At 34.1% G+C, this 19,191-nt stretch overlaps 1 protein-coding gene across 4 annotated transcripts in view; it reads left to right on the top strand.

The window, feature by feature from the left end:
• The window catches only part of RIT2 (Ras like without CAAX 2), a 460,431-nt gene that overhangs the window by 55,960 nt on the left and 385,280 nt on the right, over nt 1-19,191 (top strand). For all 4 annotated transcript variants that reach the window (XM_054694077.1, XM_054694078.1, XM_054694079.1 and 1 more), the window contains one exon: nt 10,691-10,765. In XM_054694077.1, the coding sequence (XP_054550052.1) occupies nt 10,691-10,765 (75 nt within the window). The remainder of the gene's footprint in view (nt 1-10,690; nt 10,766-19,191) is intronic.

Raw genomic sequence — 19,191 nt, forward strand, 5'->3', positions numbered from 1 at the left:
AAAAATGTTTCAGAAGTCATAAAACAAAGGGCAAAATAGCCACTAATGAGTAGGGAAATTTGAATCCCAAGTTTTCATCTTCAAAACAATTTTTGTTTAAGTCAGTAATTTTCAAACTTGAGTCATGTATGTTAAATAAACGTACATCCCAGTTTACCCAGAAAAGATCTGATTTATGTCTGGCTTCACCAAGTAATTACTATTTCATTTCTCTTCACTTTCAGAAATATTCCAGTGAGATAATGAATTATATATGTGTACATTATTGAGAGGAAAATCTTATTCCTAGATTCTTAGTGTGCAGAAATGTAGCTGAATAGAAAATATAAATGCTCATAATTCTTATATAAAATTGTCCAAAGGATACCATTTCATTTTTTTTCTTCACAGCTTTGTAATATTCCATTAAATATATGCTCCACTGTTTCTCTGTCTGTACATCTGCTGAAAGGCATCTGGGATGATTACATGATTTGACAATTGTGAAGAGTGCTGCTATGTACATTGGTGTAGGTAGATTTTATTTTTGTATTTTATTTTCATGTTATTTATATTAATGCCTTATTGCAGCATTGTTGGATTATATGGAATTTCCATTTTTATTTTCTTGAGAAATCGCTATATCATTTTCCACAGGGGATGTACCAGCTTGCATTCCCACCAACAGTAAATAAGAATTATTTTTCTACCACAACCTCACCAATATTTGTTAATTCTGTTCTTTTTTATATGGGCCATTCTCACAGGCTATCTCAGTATGGTTACTGAGATTTTAAAAATTTCTGATTATTTTAAAGCTTTATTTGTTGGGGAAATCATATGTCAGATTTTACTAAACTCTACCAGGAAGTGATTCTTGAATTTCATTTCAAATAGAGATTATTTGATAACTCTGTAAAGTTTTTCAATATCACAACTATGTTGAAATCTGCAGTAAGTATTTATGTAGGAAAATTATTTGCTAACATTGTGAGGACAATAACTCTTAAGTATTTTTAGTTTATGGCCAAGAAAGGGTCATAAGTTGATTCACGTTAAAGTGGCTGTGATTTCTTGATCTTCACCTGCATTTCCTATCTCTGTCCTGAACTGTGCCATAACATTCGCTGCAATTCATATTCTTAGTCCAGTGCAACTATCAGATGCTTGATGTACTGTGAGACGATTGTTCTTCCATTTGGTGGAATATTATCTAAGGTCAGATGAAAAAGAACATTAAAACTAAGTGGCTGTATTGGGTTACAAATGTAACCTGACAATGCAAAATATGCTCCTAATATATGCTATCATTAGAAATAAAAGCACTCAATTAAACTTTTTAGAGAGATCTCAATAACCTCTCAGAATATGGTTGAGCACCCCCTTGGATACCAGTTGAAAAACAGTCCAACTGGAAACTAGTTATAATTTGCTGATTCTAGTTGTAATTTAGCCTGTAGAAACCAAATTACAGCACATTTCTCTCACATATTAAAATTACCTGCTTTAAAACATTGTTTAAAATGATTTGGACATTAAGTTATAATTCTAAAAAATAAAGCTTTGAAGGAAATTGTTTTATCCATCCTAAAATAATATGAATTTTGTAGTTAACTGTTATTTAATTCTTTTTTTATTTTTTATTTTTTTTAATAATAAATTTTATTTTTATATTCCCCATACAATTGCCACCCCCCATTCTGACCCCAATCCCTCCCCTCCCGCCCCCCACCCCCCAAAAAGTGTCTCTGGTTCAAAGTTTTTTGTTGATTTTGATTTTCACTTTCTTATAGTTATTCATTTTCCTGGTCCCTTATTTAAGTTTTCTAGATTCCTGCTATGAGTGAGACCATCCGGTATTTTTCTTTTTCTTTCTGGCTTATTTCACTGAGCATGATCCCTTCCAGCGCCCTCCATGTTGCTGCAAATTGCATGTGTTTATCTTTTTTGAATGCTGAGTAATATTCCATGGTATATATGTACCACATCTTCTTGATCCAGTCATCTATTTTTGGGCATTTGGGCTGTTTCCAAAGCTTAGCTATTGTAAATAGTGCTGCTATAAACATAGGTGTGCAGGTGTTCTTTGGAATGGATGTTTCTGTGTCCTTTGGGTAAATACCTAGGAGTGGAATTGCTGGATCATATGGAAGCTCTATGTTTAGTAGGTCCAGAAATCTCCACACAGCTCTCCATAGGCAGGATACAAAATCAACACACAAAAGTCAGTAGCCTTCCTATACACAAACAATAAATCTGAAGAAGAAGAAATCAAAAAAACCATCCGTTTTATTATTGAAACAAAAAAAATCAAATATTTGGGAATAAATCTAACAAAAGAGGTAAAGGACCTATACAAAGAAAACTATAAAACACTGTTAAAAGAAATGGAAGAAGACACAAAGAAATGGAAAGACATCCCCTGCTCATGGATTGGAAGAATAAACATTATTAAAATGGCCATCCTACCAAAAGCAATATACAGATTCAATGCTATTCCAATGAAAATTTCAATGTCATTCTTCAAAGAAATAGAACAATTATTGATGAAATTCATATGGAATCACAAAAAACCCCGAATAGCCAAAGCTCTCCTGAAAAAAAAAAGAAGGGAATGGAGGCATCACACGCCCAGACTTCAAACTATACTACAAAGCCATAATCATCAAAACTGCATGGTATTGGAACAAGAACAGACATACAGACCAATGGAATCGAATAGAAAATCCAGAAATAAACCCTCAGATTTATGGTCAACTAATCTTTGACAAAGGAGCAAAGAATATGCATTGGAGCAAAGAAAGTTTGTTCAATAAATGGTGCTGGGAAAACTGGGTTGCAACATGCAAAGAATGAAGCTTGACCACTACCTCACACCATACACAAAAATCAACTCAAAATGGATTAAAGAACTAGACATAAGACCTAATTCTCTTTTTTTTTTTTTAATAAGCAAATGAGACTTCGGAAGAATTTAAAAAATTCACGGAACAACTTTAGAGGTATAGCAATGAATTCTTTTTAACAATAGAGGAAAGTAAAAAATGTTAAGCATTGCAACACAGAGGGCCCAAACATGCCCTGTTCTTTTTCGTTTGTGATACTGCTTTTGATGTGTCATATTTTGTGGTATCAAGTACACCATGCAGTGCAAGAAAAGATGTGATCAAGAAAATCCAGTTTGAAATGTCCACAAATTGAATTACCAGCTAAAATTTTTCAAATGAATCTCACTCCCTTTTACTTTTTCCTTCCCATACATTTTACTTATTTGCCTTTTTGGTGGTATGTCATGCTTTGAATTATTTATAGAATTTCTGTTTCACTCCAATAAATACTCATAGAATTCTCAATTCTCTTCTATTCTGACTTGTTGGGATTTAGAGTGGAATATGACATAATATAGTCAGTTCTCTTATTTATAAACTAGTTATAACCATAATGTCTTCCTCAAACTAAAATTGGAGTATCAATTTAGAATAAAAGGATTGTAGGTACTCCTGAGTTGAACACAGCTTGGTTTAAAATTATTTTGAATATACTTTAAAACAAAGAGGAAAACATAATTTAAGCATGGAAAAATTTCTGCTGTACACTTTGAGAAATGAAATTATGAAGTGTTCCTAAGAAACAATACAGGAGCGCAAGGGGTTAAGACTTAACACTATGAAGCTATTGGCAGCTACTGCAACACAAGCTCAGTCCCCAGCCAGGGAGCTAACCCATATGGTGCAGCAGACCTCTCCTGTCTCACCAACTGCTCCTCTCAGCTGTGTATTTCAGTAGATCTGCATGTTTTGCTCCCCATTCTGTCTTTGGTGAATTCTCTCACCCTCCTGCATCTCTGTTCTACATCTCAGCTCTTATATTTATAAATAAATAAAATAAATCTTTATATAAAAAAAGAAGCAATACAGACTGAAAAATATAAACTCCACTGTTTAGGTCATCTGAATGACTTCTTTAGGGAAGTGTCTGTTGAGATACGTTGTCCATTTTTTTTATCTTTTTAATTTTTTTTTGTTTATTTTCTTACATTAGTGTTCATTTTTGTATAATAATATCATTTCTCCTCTCAGATGTAGTCCCATAACTTTCCCATCACCACTGCACCCGTGACCCATCACCGTAGTCCTTTGTGCTCTTCCCTTCCCTATTTTTACCACTCTCCAAATCCTTTCCTCTCCCCTTGCTTTATGCCTCAGATCTTATGGTTTGCCAAGTTTTGTCTTTTTCCTGATCCCTTGTTCAGTTTCCCTATATTCCACCTATAAGTGAAACCATCAGATAGTTTTCTTTTTCCTTCTGACTTATTTCACTTAGCATAATCCCTTCCAGCTCCACCCATGTTGCTGCAAATGGTATGAGTTTATCTTTTTTAATCACTAATTAATATTCTTACTGTTCTTGCTCTTGGTATTTGTCTTATATTGTAGAAGAACTCCTTTTAACATTACTTGAAGAGCACGTTTGGTGTTGGCAAACTCCATTAGCTTCTCATTGTCTATGAGAACCCTTATTACTCTTTCTTGCATAATTGATAACTTTGCAGGATAGAAAATTCTTGGTTGGCAATTCTTCTACAACTATGAATATGTCCTTCTACTTTTTTCTTCTTGTCTGAAGAGTGTCTGACCTAAATCCAGGGAAATCCTAATTTGGGGGCCCTTTTAAGTTATATTTTTTCCTTGATTCCTGCAAAAATTTTTTGTCTTTGATTTTTAGTAGTTTGGCAGTGATGTCTGGGTGTGTATATATATATATATATATATATATATATATATATACATATATATATATATCTTTTTTTTCCATTTAAGAATTTAGATGTTCTCTGTGCTTGCTAGACTTGCTAGACTTCCATATTTAATTCATTCAGTAGGTTTGGGAAGTTCTCATTTTTTTAAATAGGGTTTCTATGCCTATATCTCTTTCTCCCCCTTCTGGGAGCCTGATTATTCCTTGGTTTCCTCTTCTAACTGAGTTTGATGTTTCTCTTAGAGTGAATGTTAAAGGAACGTGTATCTTAAAGATATTAAATCAATTAGTTCATGTTTATGCACCCTGCTGTTTAACTGTTTAATATTTTTTACATGCCCAACAGCTGTGCATGAACTTTCCAATTTCTCCAAATCCTAGCACTTTCTCTTAATGCTAACACTTATTTTCTGTCTTTTGACTATAGTCATCCTAGTGAATGTACATTGGTATCTCATTGTGGTTTTAGTTTGATTCTCTCATGACTAATGATAATGAACATCTCTTCATAGGCTTATTAGCAATTTATATATATTTTTTGACAAATGAATTTTCAGATCCACTGTCCTTTTTAAATTATATTTTCTTTTTATTGAGATGTAAATCTTTTTATATATTCTAAATACATGTCTCTTATCAGATATATAATTTTCCAATATTTCTCCCATTCTGTGAGTTGTCTTCTCAAATCATTGATAATGTTTATTAAACATGAAAATTTTTATGAAGTTCAACTTAATCTTTCATTGTTGATGATGACTCTGGTTTTGGTGTTGTGTGTAAATACAAATCCAAGATCATAAGAATTTACTCCTAAGTTTTCTTATAAAGCTTTTTATATTTTTCACTATTATATTTATTTTTTTAATCTATTTTTTGAGATAATATTTATATCTGGTATGAGATAGGAATTCAACTGTTCTTTTGCATGTGGATATCAAGTTGTTTAAGTACCATTTATAATTGAAAAAGACTAAATTTACCTCCCCCCATTGAATTATTTTGGCATCCTTGACATATAATAAATATCCATAATGGGAGGGTTTATTTTTAAATTCTCATGTATGTTTCATTGGTTTATTTGTCAGGGTATGCCAGTACTTGATTACTATTGCTTTGTAGGAATTTGATTTTTTTTTTTTTTTAAAAGATTTATTTATTTCTTTATATAAGCACTGGGTACAGTCAGAAGTGCGGGAGGGTGAGAGAATCCACCAGAGCCAGAGCGGGGAAGAGAACAGGCAGAATGACGGAAGTACACTGCTGAGGGGAGCAGCGAGTGGCAGGAGAGGTCTGCGTACCATGTGGGACCCTCACTGGCTGCTGGGGATTGAACTGGTGCTGCAGAGGCTGCGGGTAGCCTCGCAGCCCAGCGCTCAACCGCTGCACCACCAGGGAGGCCCAGGAATTTGATTCTTGAACATGCTTGGATTAGGGACAATTTGATATAGTTCACACAAGGGACTGAATTAATTACATACTAATACTATTTTAGAAATGTGATCTTACATTTAATCTAAGGATGTTGGCCTTTAGAGTCCCCCAATGATATGTTGGGTGTTTAAGTTGGCTCTTCCTCTTTGCAGAGTCCACTAGTCATCTCAGTTATCCTATCAAATTGTTTAAAGTTCTGTTCAGCTGCTGACAAACTGCTTTTGAATTAGAAATGCTGTAAGAAATATATAATACCACATGCCAGACTCATCTATCTATACTTCCCTTCTGTCAAAGAGCTTAGTCTTTCATTTTGGAAGATTTTTTCAAAATATTTTATCCAGCTCATCTAGTTCTTCTGTGTGGGCATCAGTCATATATGAGCTTCCACCAAAACCAATAGTAGAGGTCAAAATTCATTTTAATACATTAATAGAATTACCAATCATTGACAAATAATTAACAGATTCAAAGTTTTAAAGAAATTATATATATATTTATATATATATATATATGCCTGTCATAGAAATAGTTTCAAAATCTAAAAAGAAAAAAATGTTGAGTTATATAAGGATGTCTTTCTCAAGAATGTAGAAACTGAGTTGATCCTGAAAGAAAAGTATAATTCTCAATAGGGAAAGAGCTACATGGAACCAATTATTCAGTAATAACTCTTTGATAAACAGCTGGATAAAATGAAATGTCAAAGAACAGAGCAGGAGAAAAGTATACCTAGTAGAAAAAATTCTGATTCATATTATAAATCCTTCAATTATTCTACTATTGCAATTAAATAAAATGCTTTACATCAATTACGTCCTGTGAATTTTGTTATTGGAATTGCTAATGAAAACTACACAAATAAAATGTATCAATTGGAGAGGAATGAAATTCAGCAGCACAAAATAAGAAGAGTATTAATAATAACCTTTCAATCAGTAAATGATGTTAAATAAATTAATGCAAATAAAGCTCCCTAAGATGCCTTGATAGAAACATCTTTGAAGTGTTATCAACCTATTATTATTATTTATTAAAAGAAAGCTTATTTAATTCATTGTGCTCTCCTTTGGAAGTAGTATATATTATAATATAAACAGGAGGGGTTAGTGATTTATAATACAGTGTTCTTTTTCATAAGAACAATTGCAATGTTCTTTGGATGAATTCCTTGCAAACCACAGAGCATTGTTCTTTTCTTACTAAGCCTTTGTAAGAGAACTTGAATCACTCTATATTCCACTGAGTTTGACAAGTGTTTCTCACCCCTTGCCCAATGCCAGTGTAAGTCATTACAAAGCAAAGCCATGCTTTCTTCAAACACTTCAGGAATCAATTCCTCTCTGTTCTGAATGGTTGAAAAGAGGAAGCAAAGTGAGGAGAACAATGAAGAAAATAAAAAAAACTACTGAAATACTTATGGAACCTGTTCGGGCCACAGCTGCAGAAGCAGTGGTTGTTGTAATTCACAGTGTACTATCGAATTTAATGTTGGGTTTACATGTCTTAGGTTTTGCTCAGGATATCACATTTACTTTTAAAATTAGTTATGGTTCTAGGCCTCCCTGGTGGCACAGGCGGTTGAGCGCCGCGCTGTGAAGCTGTCCGTAGCCATTGCAGTGCTGGTTTGATCCCAGCCGGCAGGCGAGGGTCCCACATGGTGCAGCAGGCCTCTCCTGTTGCTCCCGCTGCTCCCCTCAGGAGTGTACTTCAGTCAATCTGCCTGTTCTGCTCTCCACTGTGTCTCTAGTGAATCTTCCCACTCTCCCACACATGTTGCCTGTGCCCTGGTTCTTGTATAAATAAATAAATAAACCTTTAAAAAAATAGTTATGGTTATTTGCCAAGTAAGAAAAAATTTACATTATTAAATTTTTTTCAGAATATCTAGATTAAACTAGAATTTCAGAGTGATCCAGGAATTGTTAAGGAGCAAATTCAACATAATAGCACCCAAAATGAGGACAAGCCAGTTTCAGACTTTCCCTTTTTTCATTAGGTATGCCTACATTTTCTTTGTCTCCTTATCATTCACTTATCATTCTTCTTATCATTAACAAGAAGGTTGACTGCCAGGAACAATTTTCTTAAACCTGGAAAAAAATTTTACTGTCTCATACTAAAACAGCATAACATTATATATATATATATATATATATATACACACACACACACACAATATACAATATAATATATTACTATAATATATATTTATATACAATATAAATATAGCATATTTATATTAACATATAGAAAATATTAAATATATATAAATATAAACATATGTATTTTTTCTTTTGTCACTTCTGAACTTTCTTGTATGGACTTTCTTGGACTTTCTGGACTTTCTTGCATGGACTTTCTTGTATGTGTGCAAATTCATACCAGTAAGAAAATATATGTTCTGATTAGGAGAAACATTCAGACTACTTTTTACTAAATTAAAGAGTTGGAGAATGATCCTGACTGCTTGAAATATGTTATCAAGTTATGGAAGTTTTTATTTTGTTTGCCTCAGCTCTAAAATTAATATATGAATGTAGAAAGCAGGTTATTTAGACAAAATATGAGAAACCCCAGTGTGGGAGATTACAGTGATGGCCCTAAATCTATACCTATTTCCTTTGCCTTGTGACTTTGCAACTTCCTCCTATCATTAGCAGTCTATTGCATGCCTCAACACTGGTATCAACCGGGTGATTTATTTTGGCTAATCGGAAGTGGCAGACATGACCCAAGCAAATGTTTGAAGTGAACATGTGCATTTGGGCTTTTCCTTTTGTGTCTCTGTTGTCACCATCACCATGACAACATGCTCAGGCTGTGATTCTAGAGAGAGATGTTAGGGTTGTGTATTGAAGCTGATTCATCCAGGTGTGTATGACTTCAGCGCTAACATTCAAGAATTTCAACCAGTGATATCTTGAAATTGGCCATGGTAGGAGTTTTATTATTTATTTATTTAGTTAAAATTTATTTATTTATGCATGCAAGAACTGGGGTGTAAGCCAGAGGTGGGATGTGGTGGGAGGATTCACCAGAGACAGATGGGAGTAGAACAGGTAGATATACTGAAATATACCACTGAGGAGACCAGTGGGTGAGATAGGAGAGGTCTGTGCACTATGTGGGTAGCTCCCTGGCTAGGGATAGAACTTATGCTGCAGAGCCTGCGGATATCTTCATAGTGTTGAGACTTAACACTTTGCACCACCAGGGACACCCTGGTGAGAGTTTTATACCACAGAAATGAGGAAATGTTTTAATCAGGGCTTCTCTCTCTCTCTCTCTCTCTCTCTCTCTCTCTCTCTCTCAAATAGAGCAAAATCATCCCATTTTCCCCAGTCCCATACATATGACCAAACCCAGCCAAGATCAACCAGTTTGCTTACTCAGTTCTCACTGAACCCCAGATATGTGAGCAATAAATTTTGTGACATTTTACCTTTATTATGGCAACATGCAACTGATAACACAAAGAGATTTTTAAACATGTAAGTATTCACATGATGTTTTGATGCTTCTTACGACAGGTAAAACAAAGTACAAAATAATTATTTCATAAATTTTTAAGGGAGAAATTTGATATTTATTGGGTACTTACACTGTTCCAAAAAATACATTTAATACATATAGCAAATGGTTAATATTATTTACCATGGACAGCAAAAAACAAAACAAAACATTTTTTTTCCCAAAGATTTATTTATTTATCCAAACAAGGACTGGGGTATAGGCCAGAGGCGTGGGAGTGTGAGAGGATTCACCAGAGACAGAGCGGGGAACAGAACAGGCAGATTGTCTGAAATACACTGCTGAGGGGAGCAGCGTGAGCGACAGGAGAGGTCTGCCGCACCATGTGGGACCCTCGCCTACCAGCTGGGATCGAACAGGCTCTGCAGGCTACAGACAGCTTCACAGCGCAGCGCTCAACTGCCTGCGCCACCAGGGGAGGCCCAGGAAGATATAATTCTCAAAGTGTACTGCAACAAGACTTTCATATTGTTTGCTCTTATTTGAATGTGACATTGATTCTTCATCAATGAGATATACAGCATCTCCTCTTGATTCTAGGAAATTTGATGATTATAGTAGAAATGATGTTATGTGACTTTCAAGACTGAGTCACAAAAAGCCTATATTTCCACCTGGTTCAATTGAGATGCTCTCTCACAGGAATGAGCTTGAAGTGTGGGCCACATGTATGTCTTCCATCCAAAATTTTCAACCAAGGTATTATTTGACAGCCAACATTAAAAATTGTCAGAGATGTGAATGAGGTATGATACCAGTCTCAGCCATAGTAAGAGAAAACACACCCTTAAAATCTATATTGCCTTTAGAGTCACCTTGAAACCAGTATTCAAATATGGGAAATTATTTGTAATTTTCTTATATTTTCAAATCCCGAAGATTTCTGTCCTAGAGAAATTAAGTTGTGATAAAGAGATAAATTTGAAGTGAAAAGACTCAAATGTAATGGGAAAGATTAATTCTAGTTCCTTTGGTCTCCTTGCAGAAATGGAAAGCATAAGAAGATCTATAATCCAACTGTACCTCAAGACCTCCAAAATACATGGTAGCCTACAAACCTGTAAGTACACCTATTATTGAAAGTGATCATCTTCTTCAAATTCAGATTTTCCTGTCTTCTCTACTTTACGTGTTTACTAGTCTCTTTCCCTCCCTGACTGGAATGTATTGCTTTCTACTTGGTTTCTCATGATATTGTGTCTTCTGATCGAAGTGCCACATGTACTCAGCACATTCTATGTATTATCTCATTTAAAGTCCATGGCCATTTAATGAAAGCATTGCCCCTCTATTTTAAAGAAGAGGTTAGTGACTCCCCAGTGGTTATTCTTGAGCCCTCTCTGACTGGCTCAAAATTGGAGCTTAGGTCTACTCTATCATTCTTTTGGCTTTCATTTCCTAATAGTTGTACAAAATGATCTACAGGCCTTTAGTTTCATCACACACAATTTCTCAGAATATTCACATCAGATGAAATTTATGATCTTTTGAGCATATCAAAACCATCACTAGTTTCTCTTAAACCCCAAGACAGAAAACAAAAAAAATTAACTTGATTTTAGGAACTCCTTTATTTAACCCTTGGTTTCCCCATTAACTTTTTCTCTTAGTGATTATTTCTCCTATCCTATACAATGTGATTTCTTCTAGTGTTCTGAAACCATTGGATGTGTTCCTGCTTCCATGTTTTTGTATATTATATCATGGTACTGTATCTACATTTTTTATTATCCATTAATACATATGTAGTTATTTATAGGTTAAAGACATACATCTTTCTACATATGATATATATATATATAGATATCAATAGATGTAACTCTCACACAGCTAATGTCTCCTTCTACATATTTATCCTCGATATATACAGTCATAGAGAGACATAAATAGATACAGATATAGAAGGAAGGTGGGAGAGGGGGAGATTCTTGATCAACTGTGCATTTTAGATATTATAAGTTATACTTCAAAAAATGAAAAAAACAGCCAAATAAAAAACACTGCTATAGTTTATACTTCTTTGTCTCTTTCATTGTGCTATGGCTGATTTACCAAAATTATAGATATGGTGATAAAAATGTTGCAATATATCCAGTCATTTCTACATATTCCTTGGATATTTCTCTTAAAATGAAATAAAAGAACTGCCAAGGAATCATCTCCTTCACTCTTTAGAATATGCCACATTCTACAAACATTCCATTAAAATGAGAGCTCAATTGGGAGAATCTCAAAAACTGAGCTTCTCATTACAAGGAAAAGGAAAGGTTATCAAGCACTTTCTCAATCCTGACTCTTGAACAATTTCAACTTTTCACACCACAGTCTTTAACCCTTAAAGGAGGAGACAACTGTAAAATGTCCCAAGGTTTTTTGAAGCCTTGGAATAGAGTCAATAGAGAAGTAAAAATATTAACAGGTGGTAACTTGGAAATAATGTGGTATTAAAATGAGATATAATAGGCAGTTGTACTACTAATAATGTTCTGACATGTGGAATTCTTAATGCCAGATGTAGTGATAGTCTTTTCTTATCTCACTTTATATTACATTATTTTCTTTGTGAAATGGTTTTATTATTTTTCGTACATTAAGTTCAAACCAGTAACCATATTTCAAGCCTTATCATTCTGAAAAGCAATCTTCAGTGCATTTCAGATGATATTAAGACACCACACAGGAGTTATACTGATTTCAATAGTAATGAATTGCCTGAGATAGTCTCTTTTACTACTGTTGAAAAATAAAATTTGGATATAAAATATGAATTCTGACTAAGCTTCCCAGCACTCAGTACCTTTATGGTTAAGGATGTGATGTTGCTCACAGCTCTTCAGAACACCTTATTGTTCTCTGTTACAATCCCACTGCCATCTAATCTATTGCTTAACTATGCTAAACATATTTAGAAGGAAATATAAAGACTTGTTAGATTTATTGGATATTCTAACTCCAAGTATCCAATGTTACTAGATTTCTGCTTCTTATAGGACAATGGCAGTTGATATTGTAAAGGTAATTTTCTCTTCTATGACCCTCATCTGTAGTTATGTCAAGTAAAAATAAATCTGGAATTAGGTAAGGAGAAACTTTTTTGAAAATATATTCTTGTAGTTGGGCTCTAGTCTCAGGATTTGCAAGAATACAGAAATCAAACAGGAATAATAATAAAAAAAAAGTTTTCTTATAGCAAAGGGCCAGCAGGGCTAACAGGAAGCTTTGAGGGGAATTGGACAAGCTAATGAAGGTGAAACGAGAGCATGATCAAGCTGGCCTAAATGGAAATATTTTTAACTGTAGTCTACTGGTTCTCAAGATGAGCTATTAGAGGGAATGTCCTGAACTTCTGTGTTTGCTTAGTCTCTGGGATGAAACCAAAGTTCAGGGAGTCTGTGGGGAGGAGAGAAGTTTGACTCAAGTTTAGTCAAGTTAAATGAGTGGGTAGTGATGGACAGTTGTGAACATGTAGTCGACAATTTGCAGAAAATCCTATTTTTTAAGTAAAATGAAACCAACACATAACATTTGTGTGCCTGCCATATACAGGGCACTGTGTACTGTGGATAACTCCTGACTTGGAAGTAATCTCATGGACCATGACTCACTCTCCTTGGAGTACATTGTTGTGAAATTTGTGTTCTACTGTACCTTCATTGTACCTATTTCCTGCCACTCAGGATGATTTAGTGAATGAGTGATGAAAAAGCAATGGAAATAGTTAAATCTGTGGGTTCCCAAAAGTGCCCACAAGCAGTTGTAAGCATATTGTGCCAATCAGTACATTTTTCTTGAGTGAATTTATAAATAAGTTCATTTATACAATTATTTGCCATGGTGTATGTGTGTGCATGTGAGAGAGCGATGGTGTGTGTGTTCTATCTACTGATAATGTTTAAAAGAGGCAAAAAAAGCAAAGTGCACATTCTGGTCCAGGCGTATGGTCTTTGGTTGCACTGAATACCTTTTTTTTAGAAAATAAATTGAGGGCTCCCTAAGTAGACCTACCCACTGAATTCACATGTATGCTACCAAGACTAACAGGAAAATGCATCAAGCAAGAAGCTGGTTATCCACTTTCTTCTTAGAACTGTCTGTAATTATGTAGATGGTAGTATGCAAGTATTTAAACCTTTTGAACCTTGCTGTAAATATCTTCAAGTTGAGAGTATTTGATAAATTCAAACTGTGATCATCACTGTGATCATTTTAAAGTTGCATAGTAAATCACACTTAAATTCATAGAATTTGAGAAAAGCTGAGGAGAAGCGTTGATTTGATTGGGAGAGCATAGATTCCAAATAGTGTATATGATTAATTATCAAGTAAAAGCTACATATATCTAAGTTATGACAATCCATAGAAGAGTGAAAACATTTCCAAAATAAATGAGAAAAAATGTAAAAACATATTTAAATTTTCAGTTTAGCTTTTTTAGTCACTCAATAAATTTTTATTGAATTACGACTGAGTTGCTTCCATGAAATGAGATTATTCTCTACTCCGCAAATTTTTTATCTTTTTATTTTGCATCTTTGTTCACATACATTTCTTACATCACCTCTTATCATCCAATGTACCATCAAAACCGAAATCAAATATCATTTTTTTCTGTAAGTTCTATTACATATAACCTAATCAGAACTAATCCATTCATCTTTTTTTAAAAGTAGATTTTTTTAATTAACAAAGAAATAAAGGATGACTCTACACAATTAAAATATGCTGAGATATAAGTCATTTCAGCAATGCAAAATGGTATATCACTTAGAAAAGTTCATCAGTTTCTCAGAAAGTTAAATACATCTACTCTATAATCCAACCATTTTACTCCCAGGTAACTATCTAAGAGAAATGAAAACATATATGAACATTTACACCTGTACATAAATTTCATAGCCCTAATATTAATAATAACACTGACCTGCTAACAACTGAGTGTCCATTTACTGTTAAATGGATCAATAAAATGAAGGTGTATCTGTTTAGTGGAATACTAACTAGCAATAAAATAAGTAAACTACTGATACACAACAATAATATAGTTATCAAAAACAGCATACTAAAAGAAAAATGCCAGACACAAATGATGTAATACCTTAACTGAGGGACTTACAAATAAGAGATAGTTATTTATTATGGTTCTTAGTGGGGGGAGGTTGGAAATTCCAAGATCAGGTGCCAGCTGAGTAGCTTTGCTGTGAATTATTTGCTGCAAACTTTCTCACTGAGTAACTAATTCCCTTAAACCAATAAGGGGGGTGCAATTGTATGGGGAATATAACCAAGAAGAAAATGAATACATTGTGCAAAAATGAAAAATGATGTAAAATATATTAAAAATATAATATATATATAAAGTAAAATCAGTGAAAATAATAGGACCTAAAATTTAAATGGACTTAGTAAAACATGTTTTCTTTTTTGCTACTTACTCTTTCTTTGTTAAAGGTGGTTATCTTTTTCCAAATACTTGGATATCTATTTGTAACTGGGCTTTGTGGTTACAGTGGGAAAACCTGCAATATTATTTAGTAGACCAAGGCTGCTGATATTTCTTATCATAATATGTGGTGTATGTACTGCTAATACATATATGGACCACATTTAAATGTTCCATTACATGACCAGTCCTTTTATTTCATCTAATCATTTAACTCAGATTCTGTGTCAAATACCAAAATTCTCTCTGCATCTTGTTCTCCACTATCAAATAACAAAACATTTTCAACATTTTTCAACGAAGTTAATACTCATTAGGAATAACATATCCCATTTGTTTTCGGGAGGGAGGAAGAGGAGGAAGAGGAGGAAATACAGCAGCCTTATTTGCTGTATTTGGAAGCTAGTATATCAGAAAAAGAGCACAAAACTGGTGACTTCTGTGTTTAGAGAAAATTTAAATGGAACCACTTATGAAAATATGTTCTCAAGTTAATCCATATGTTTACTTATAAGAACTAGTTCCCCTTGTATGTACAGATGAAGTTTTAATCATCATTAATATGTTTTATTTATTAACAGGGTGATATAGTGTCTATTAAATATGATTTGTGGGTAATAATCACATCAACTTTCACAACCTAAGAAAATGAAAAATGAAACTTGGTAACATTTTGAGTTACCAACCTAAAAAAAATGTTGCTTAATAATTATTATTGGACAGAACTTCTTAGCATTTGTAATAGAATCTCTTCAAATATATCAGGTGAAAAAAATAAATTTGCCACCAGCACCCATAAATAAACTATAAGTGCAATTTACTTATAAGTACTAAAATCTAACACACAGCATTCCCCTTACAATGGCTTTTAAGATGACATGTTGAAAATAGGATGTGGTTATCACAGCTGAAATGAGAATGAGAGTATGTACAAGTAGTCATAGAAGCTGGAAGAATATTAATCTATGTTTAAAAGGAGTGTCTGACATTTGGGGAGTAGCATTTTGGTGTAGGAGAAGATAAGCATTACATGATTTGCTATGAATCAGCAAACAGGATTAATCTCTACCCCATCCATCAAGAAGAGTGATGCCCCCCTTTTGCTGGTTAAAGCGGGGTCTTTTTTCAAGTATCAGATGTCTTTGTGATGCGAATTTTATGGCTCAACAACTTTCCAAGGTTACTCAATTTATGATGGAGAGTAATTTGCCAGTTCAACCACTGTTGCTTAGAATCACATTCATTCTGATTTTCAACTATAAGTTCACATTTATTGTCTTATATGATGGATTACCTGTCACTGACGAGTGAAACTCAGAAAGTTTACTGTTTGACTAAAAAGTAATCAAAGCTTGCCCTAAAATGTTTCTTTAAATTTAAAATAAAAATGAGGGCCTCCCCGGTGGCGCAGCGGTTGAGCGCTGGGTTGCGAAGCTGCGCGCGGCCTCTGCGGCGCCGGTTCGATCCCCGGCTGCTCCCTGGCCACCAGAGGAGGGTCCCACATGGCGCGCAGACCTCTGCTGCCGCCCGCTGCTCCCCTCAGCAGTGTACTTCGGTCCTTCTGCCTGCTCTGCTCCCCGCTCTGGCTCTGGTGAATTCTCTCGCCCTCCCGCGCTTCTGACTGTACCCAGTGCATGTATAAACAAAACAAACAAAGAAACCAGCAAACAAATAAATAAAGCATGCCTCTATAAAAAAAAAAAAAAAAAAAAAATAAAATAAAAATGAGTTTATAGCCACATCCGTTGCGAACTAATTCTCACACTTGCCTGTTTATGATACAGAATTTCCAAGATCCTTAATTTTGTTCTTTGTTAGATTTGGTGAAAATAGAATCAATTCTTTTCAAAACTTATTTTGGAAACTTTTATGAAAATTCAGTGAGTTTCAATTATGCTTTCCAAAATACACTTGGTCTAGGACAGGGAGAGATAGCTAAACATGGATAGTGAATATATAAAAGTCAGGAAAATGACAAATCATATGAAATGGGAAATTGTCCAGTGAACAAAAATAATATCTACCTGCCTGCCTGCCTGTCTCTCTGCAGTGTTGAAATTCATTAGCTTATGGTTACTGTTGTTAATGATTAAGACGAGGCACATTGCGATGTTAGACAGAGCTCATGCCCAGAAATGTGTGAACTAAGTACAAAATAGTATAGAAATGACATCTATTACTGAATAAATAAGCCTGGTATGGGTATAGTTCAGGTGTTACCACATCAAAGATACAAAAATATGATAAATATTAAGAGATTACTTTAGTGCGGATAGAAAACAGCACAAAGGAGTAATTTTAAGGAGTTTTGCCATAGAAGGAAGGATTTATAAGTGTATAATGTGAGGCTTCTGGAGGTTAAAGTTGATGTCATACTGTTTCTAAAACTGAACTTAATGTTGAAAGAAACTCCTTTTGCTGTTACTTCAGGTACCTAAGGAGACATCACTGTTTGTCTGGGCAGCATCTGTATATGTATGTATATATACACACACATATGTATATATATATATATATATATATATACACATACATATATATATACATACACACACATGAATACATATATATACACATATATTCAAAACAACAGGTTTATTATAAAAAGGGAAGGGAAGTAAAGGATGCTTCCACAGACACAAACAGACAAAAAGAGCTGCGCCTGAATGGGACAGGTTTGTTAAAAGAGAGGCCTGCATAGACCCAGGTGGACAGTCTGGAGGAGAGCTGCCTCTGTGGCTTTGCAAAGGGAGATTAGTGAAAAGAAACACTGCATCATCACAAGCAAAGCAGGAGAGCTGCTGCCCTGCACAGTGTTTCAAAGATTAAAATCTCTTTCTAGATACTAAGATCCTTTGTGGGAGGAATTTTAGATATTTTAACTATTATTTATTCCTGTAACTCCAGTAAATACTGAAATTTGCACAGACTAGTAGTTCACTATTTTTTAAATGAATAACATTCATGTTAAGTAAATTTTTAAGAGTGCAAGAAAATTTTCATCAAAGTAGTGAAAATATTTCTCAGTAAAACAATAGCAATAAATTCTATATCAAAATATACTTGATTTTGTCAAGCTTAAATTTGACCACTCTATTTCAGGGGAAATTTGGTCCATGTTTTTCATTGAACTCAACTACAAATAATTAGGTTGCTTGACTGGCTTAGAAAAAAGGAATCCAATGTTTTGGACATCTTAGAATATTTTATGCCTTTCCCCTCTAGTGGTCATAACTCTCGCAGATCACTTTTTTTTCCTAATGGTTTAAGCTAGAGGCAAAACTGAAATAGTAAAAAAGTAATTTGTGAAAGTCAGGCCTGTTTCACAGGGGCTCTGGGTTAATGTGAACCATTAAGAATAGGCATGTTAAATATTCATTTGCATTTTTCTCTTTTTCCTTACCTTTTTAATTTATTTTAAAATCCTTTAGTAAATGGTATGAGATGAACTGATAACTTGTTTATTCACTAAATAATTTTTTTGGTAGTAAGTAAATGTGATGCTTCTGCAACCCTGTATGTATTCCACAAATATATATTTGGTATAGAATTATCTGCTTTGTTCTGCTACACTTTCTACCTTTTTACAAAAGTACTGTAGTGTTGCTTGAATTTTGAGTAAAAATTCTTCCTTTTATTTTTATTTTTTGAAAATATTTTTATTTCTCATTTCAGAAAAATGGATGTTCTTTATTTTATTTAAAAAAAAACAACAAATGTTTGCTAAGTATCTTCAAAGTTTTAGGTGCAATAAACAAGACCCCAGGCTCTGTTCTTAGAAAACACACAAATGTGGCACAGTGTGGACTCCGGCTAAGGCTTCTGTCCAAACTCTCCTTTGTGTTTCTCCTGTGGTATACTAGGCCAGATTTAAAAAGACTTATAAATATCCTTTCATCTTCTTCCCTTCAAACCTTAATCATAGTTGAACCTGTCGGGCTTCTTCATTCTTTTCACCTTGTCCTCTCATCACAACCTTTGTCTCTCTAGATTTGAGGCTCTTGCAAAAGCAAGTTGTATCACTGCAGTTCCAGATTCATGATGGC

The sequence above is a fragment of the Talpa occidentalis genome, unplaced genomic scaffold (assembly GCF_014898055.3).
Source record: "Talpa occidentalis isolate TD23 unplaced genomic scaffold, MPIMG_talOcc4v2.1 talOcc4.13, whole genome shotgun sequence".
Taxonomy (NCBI): Eukaryota; Metazoa; Chordata; class Mammalia; order Eulipotyphla; family Talpidae; genus Talpa; species Talpa occidentalis.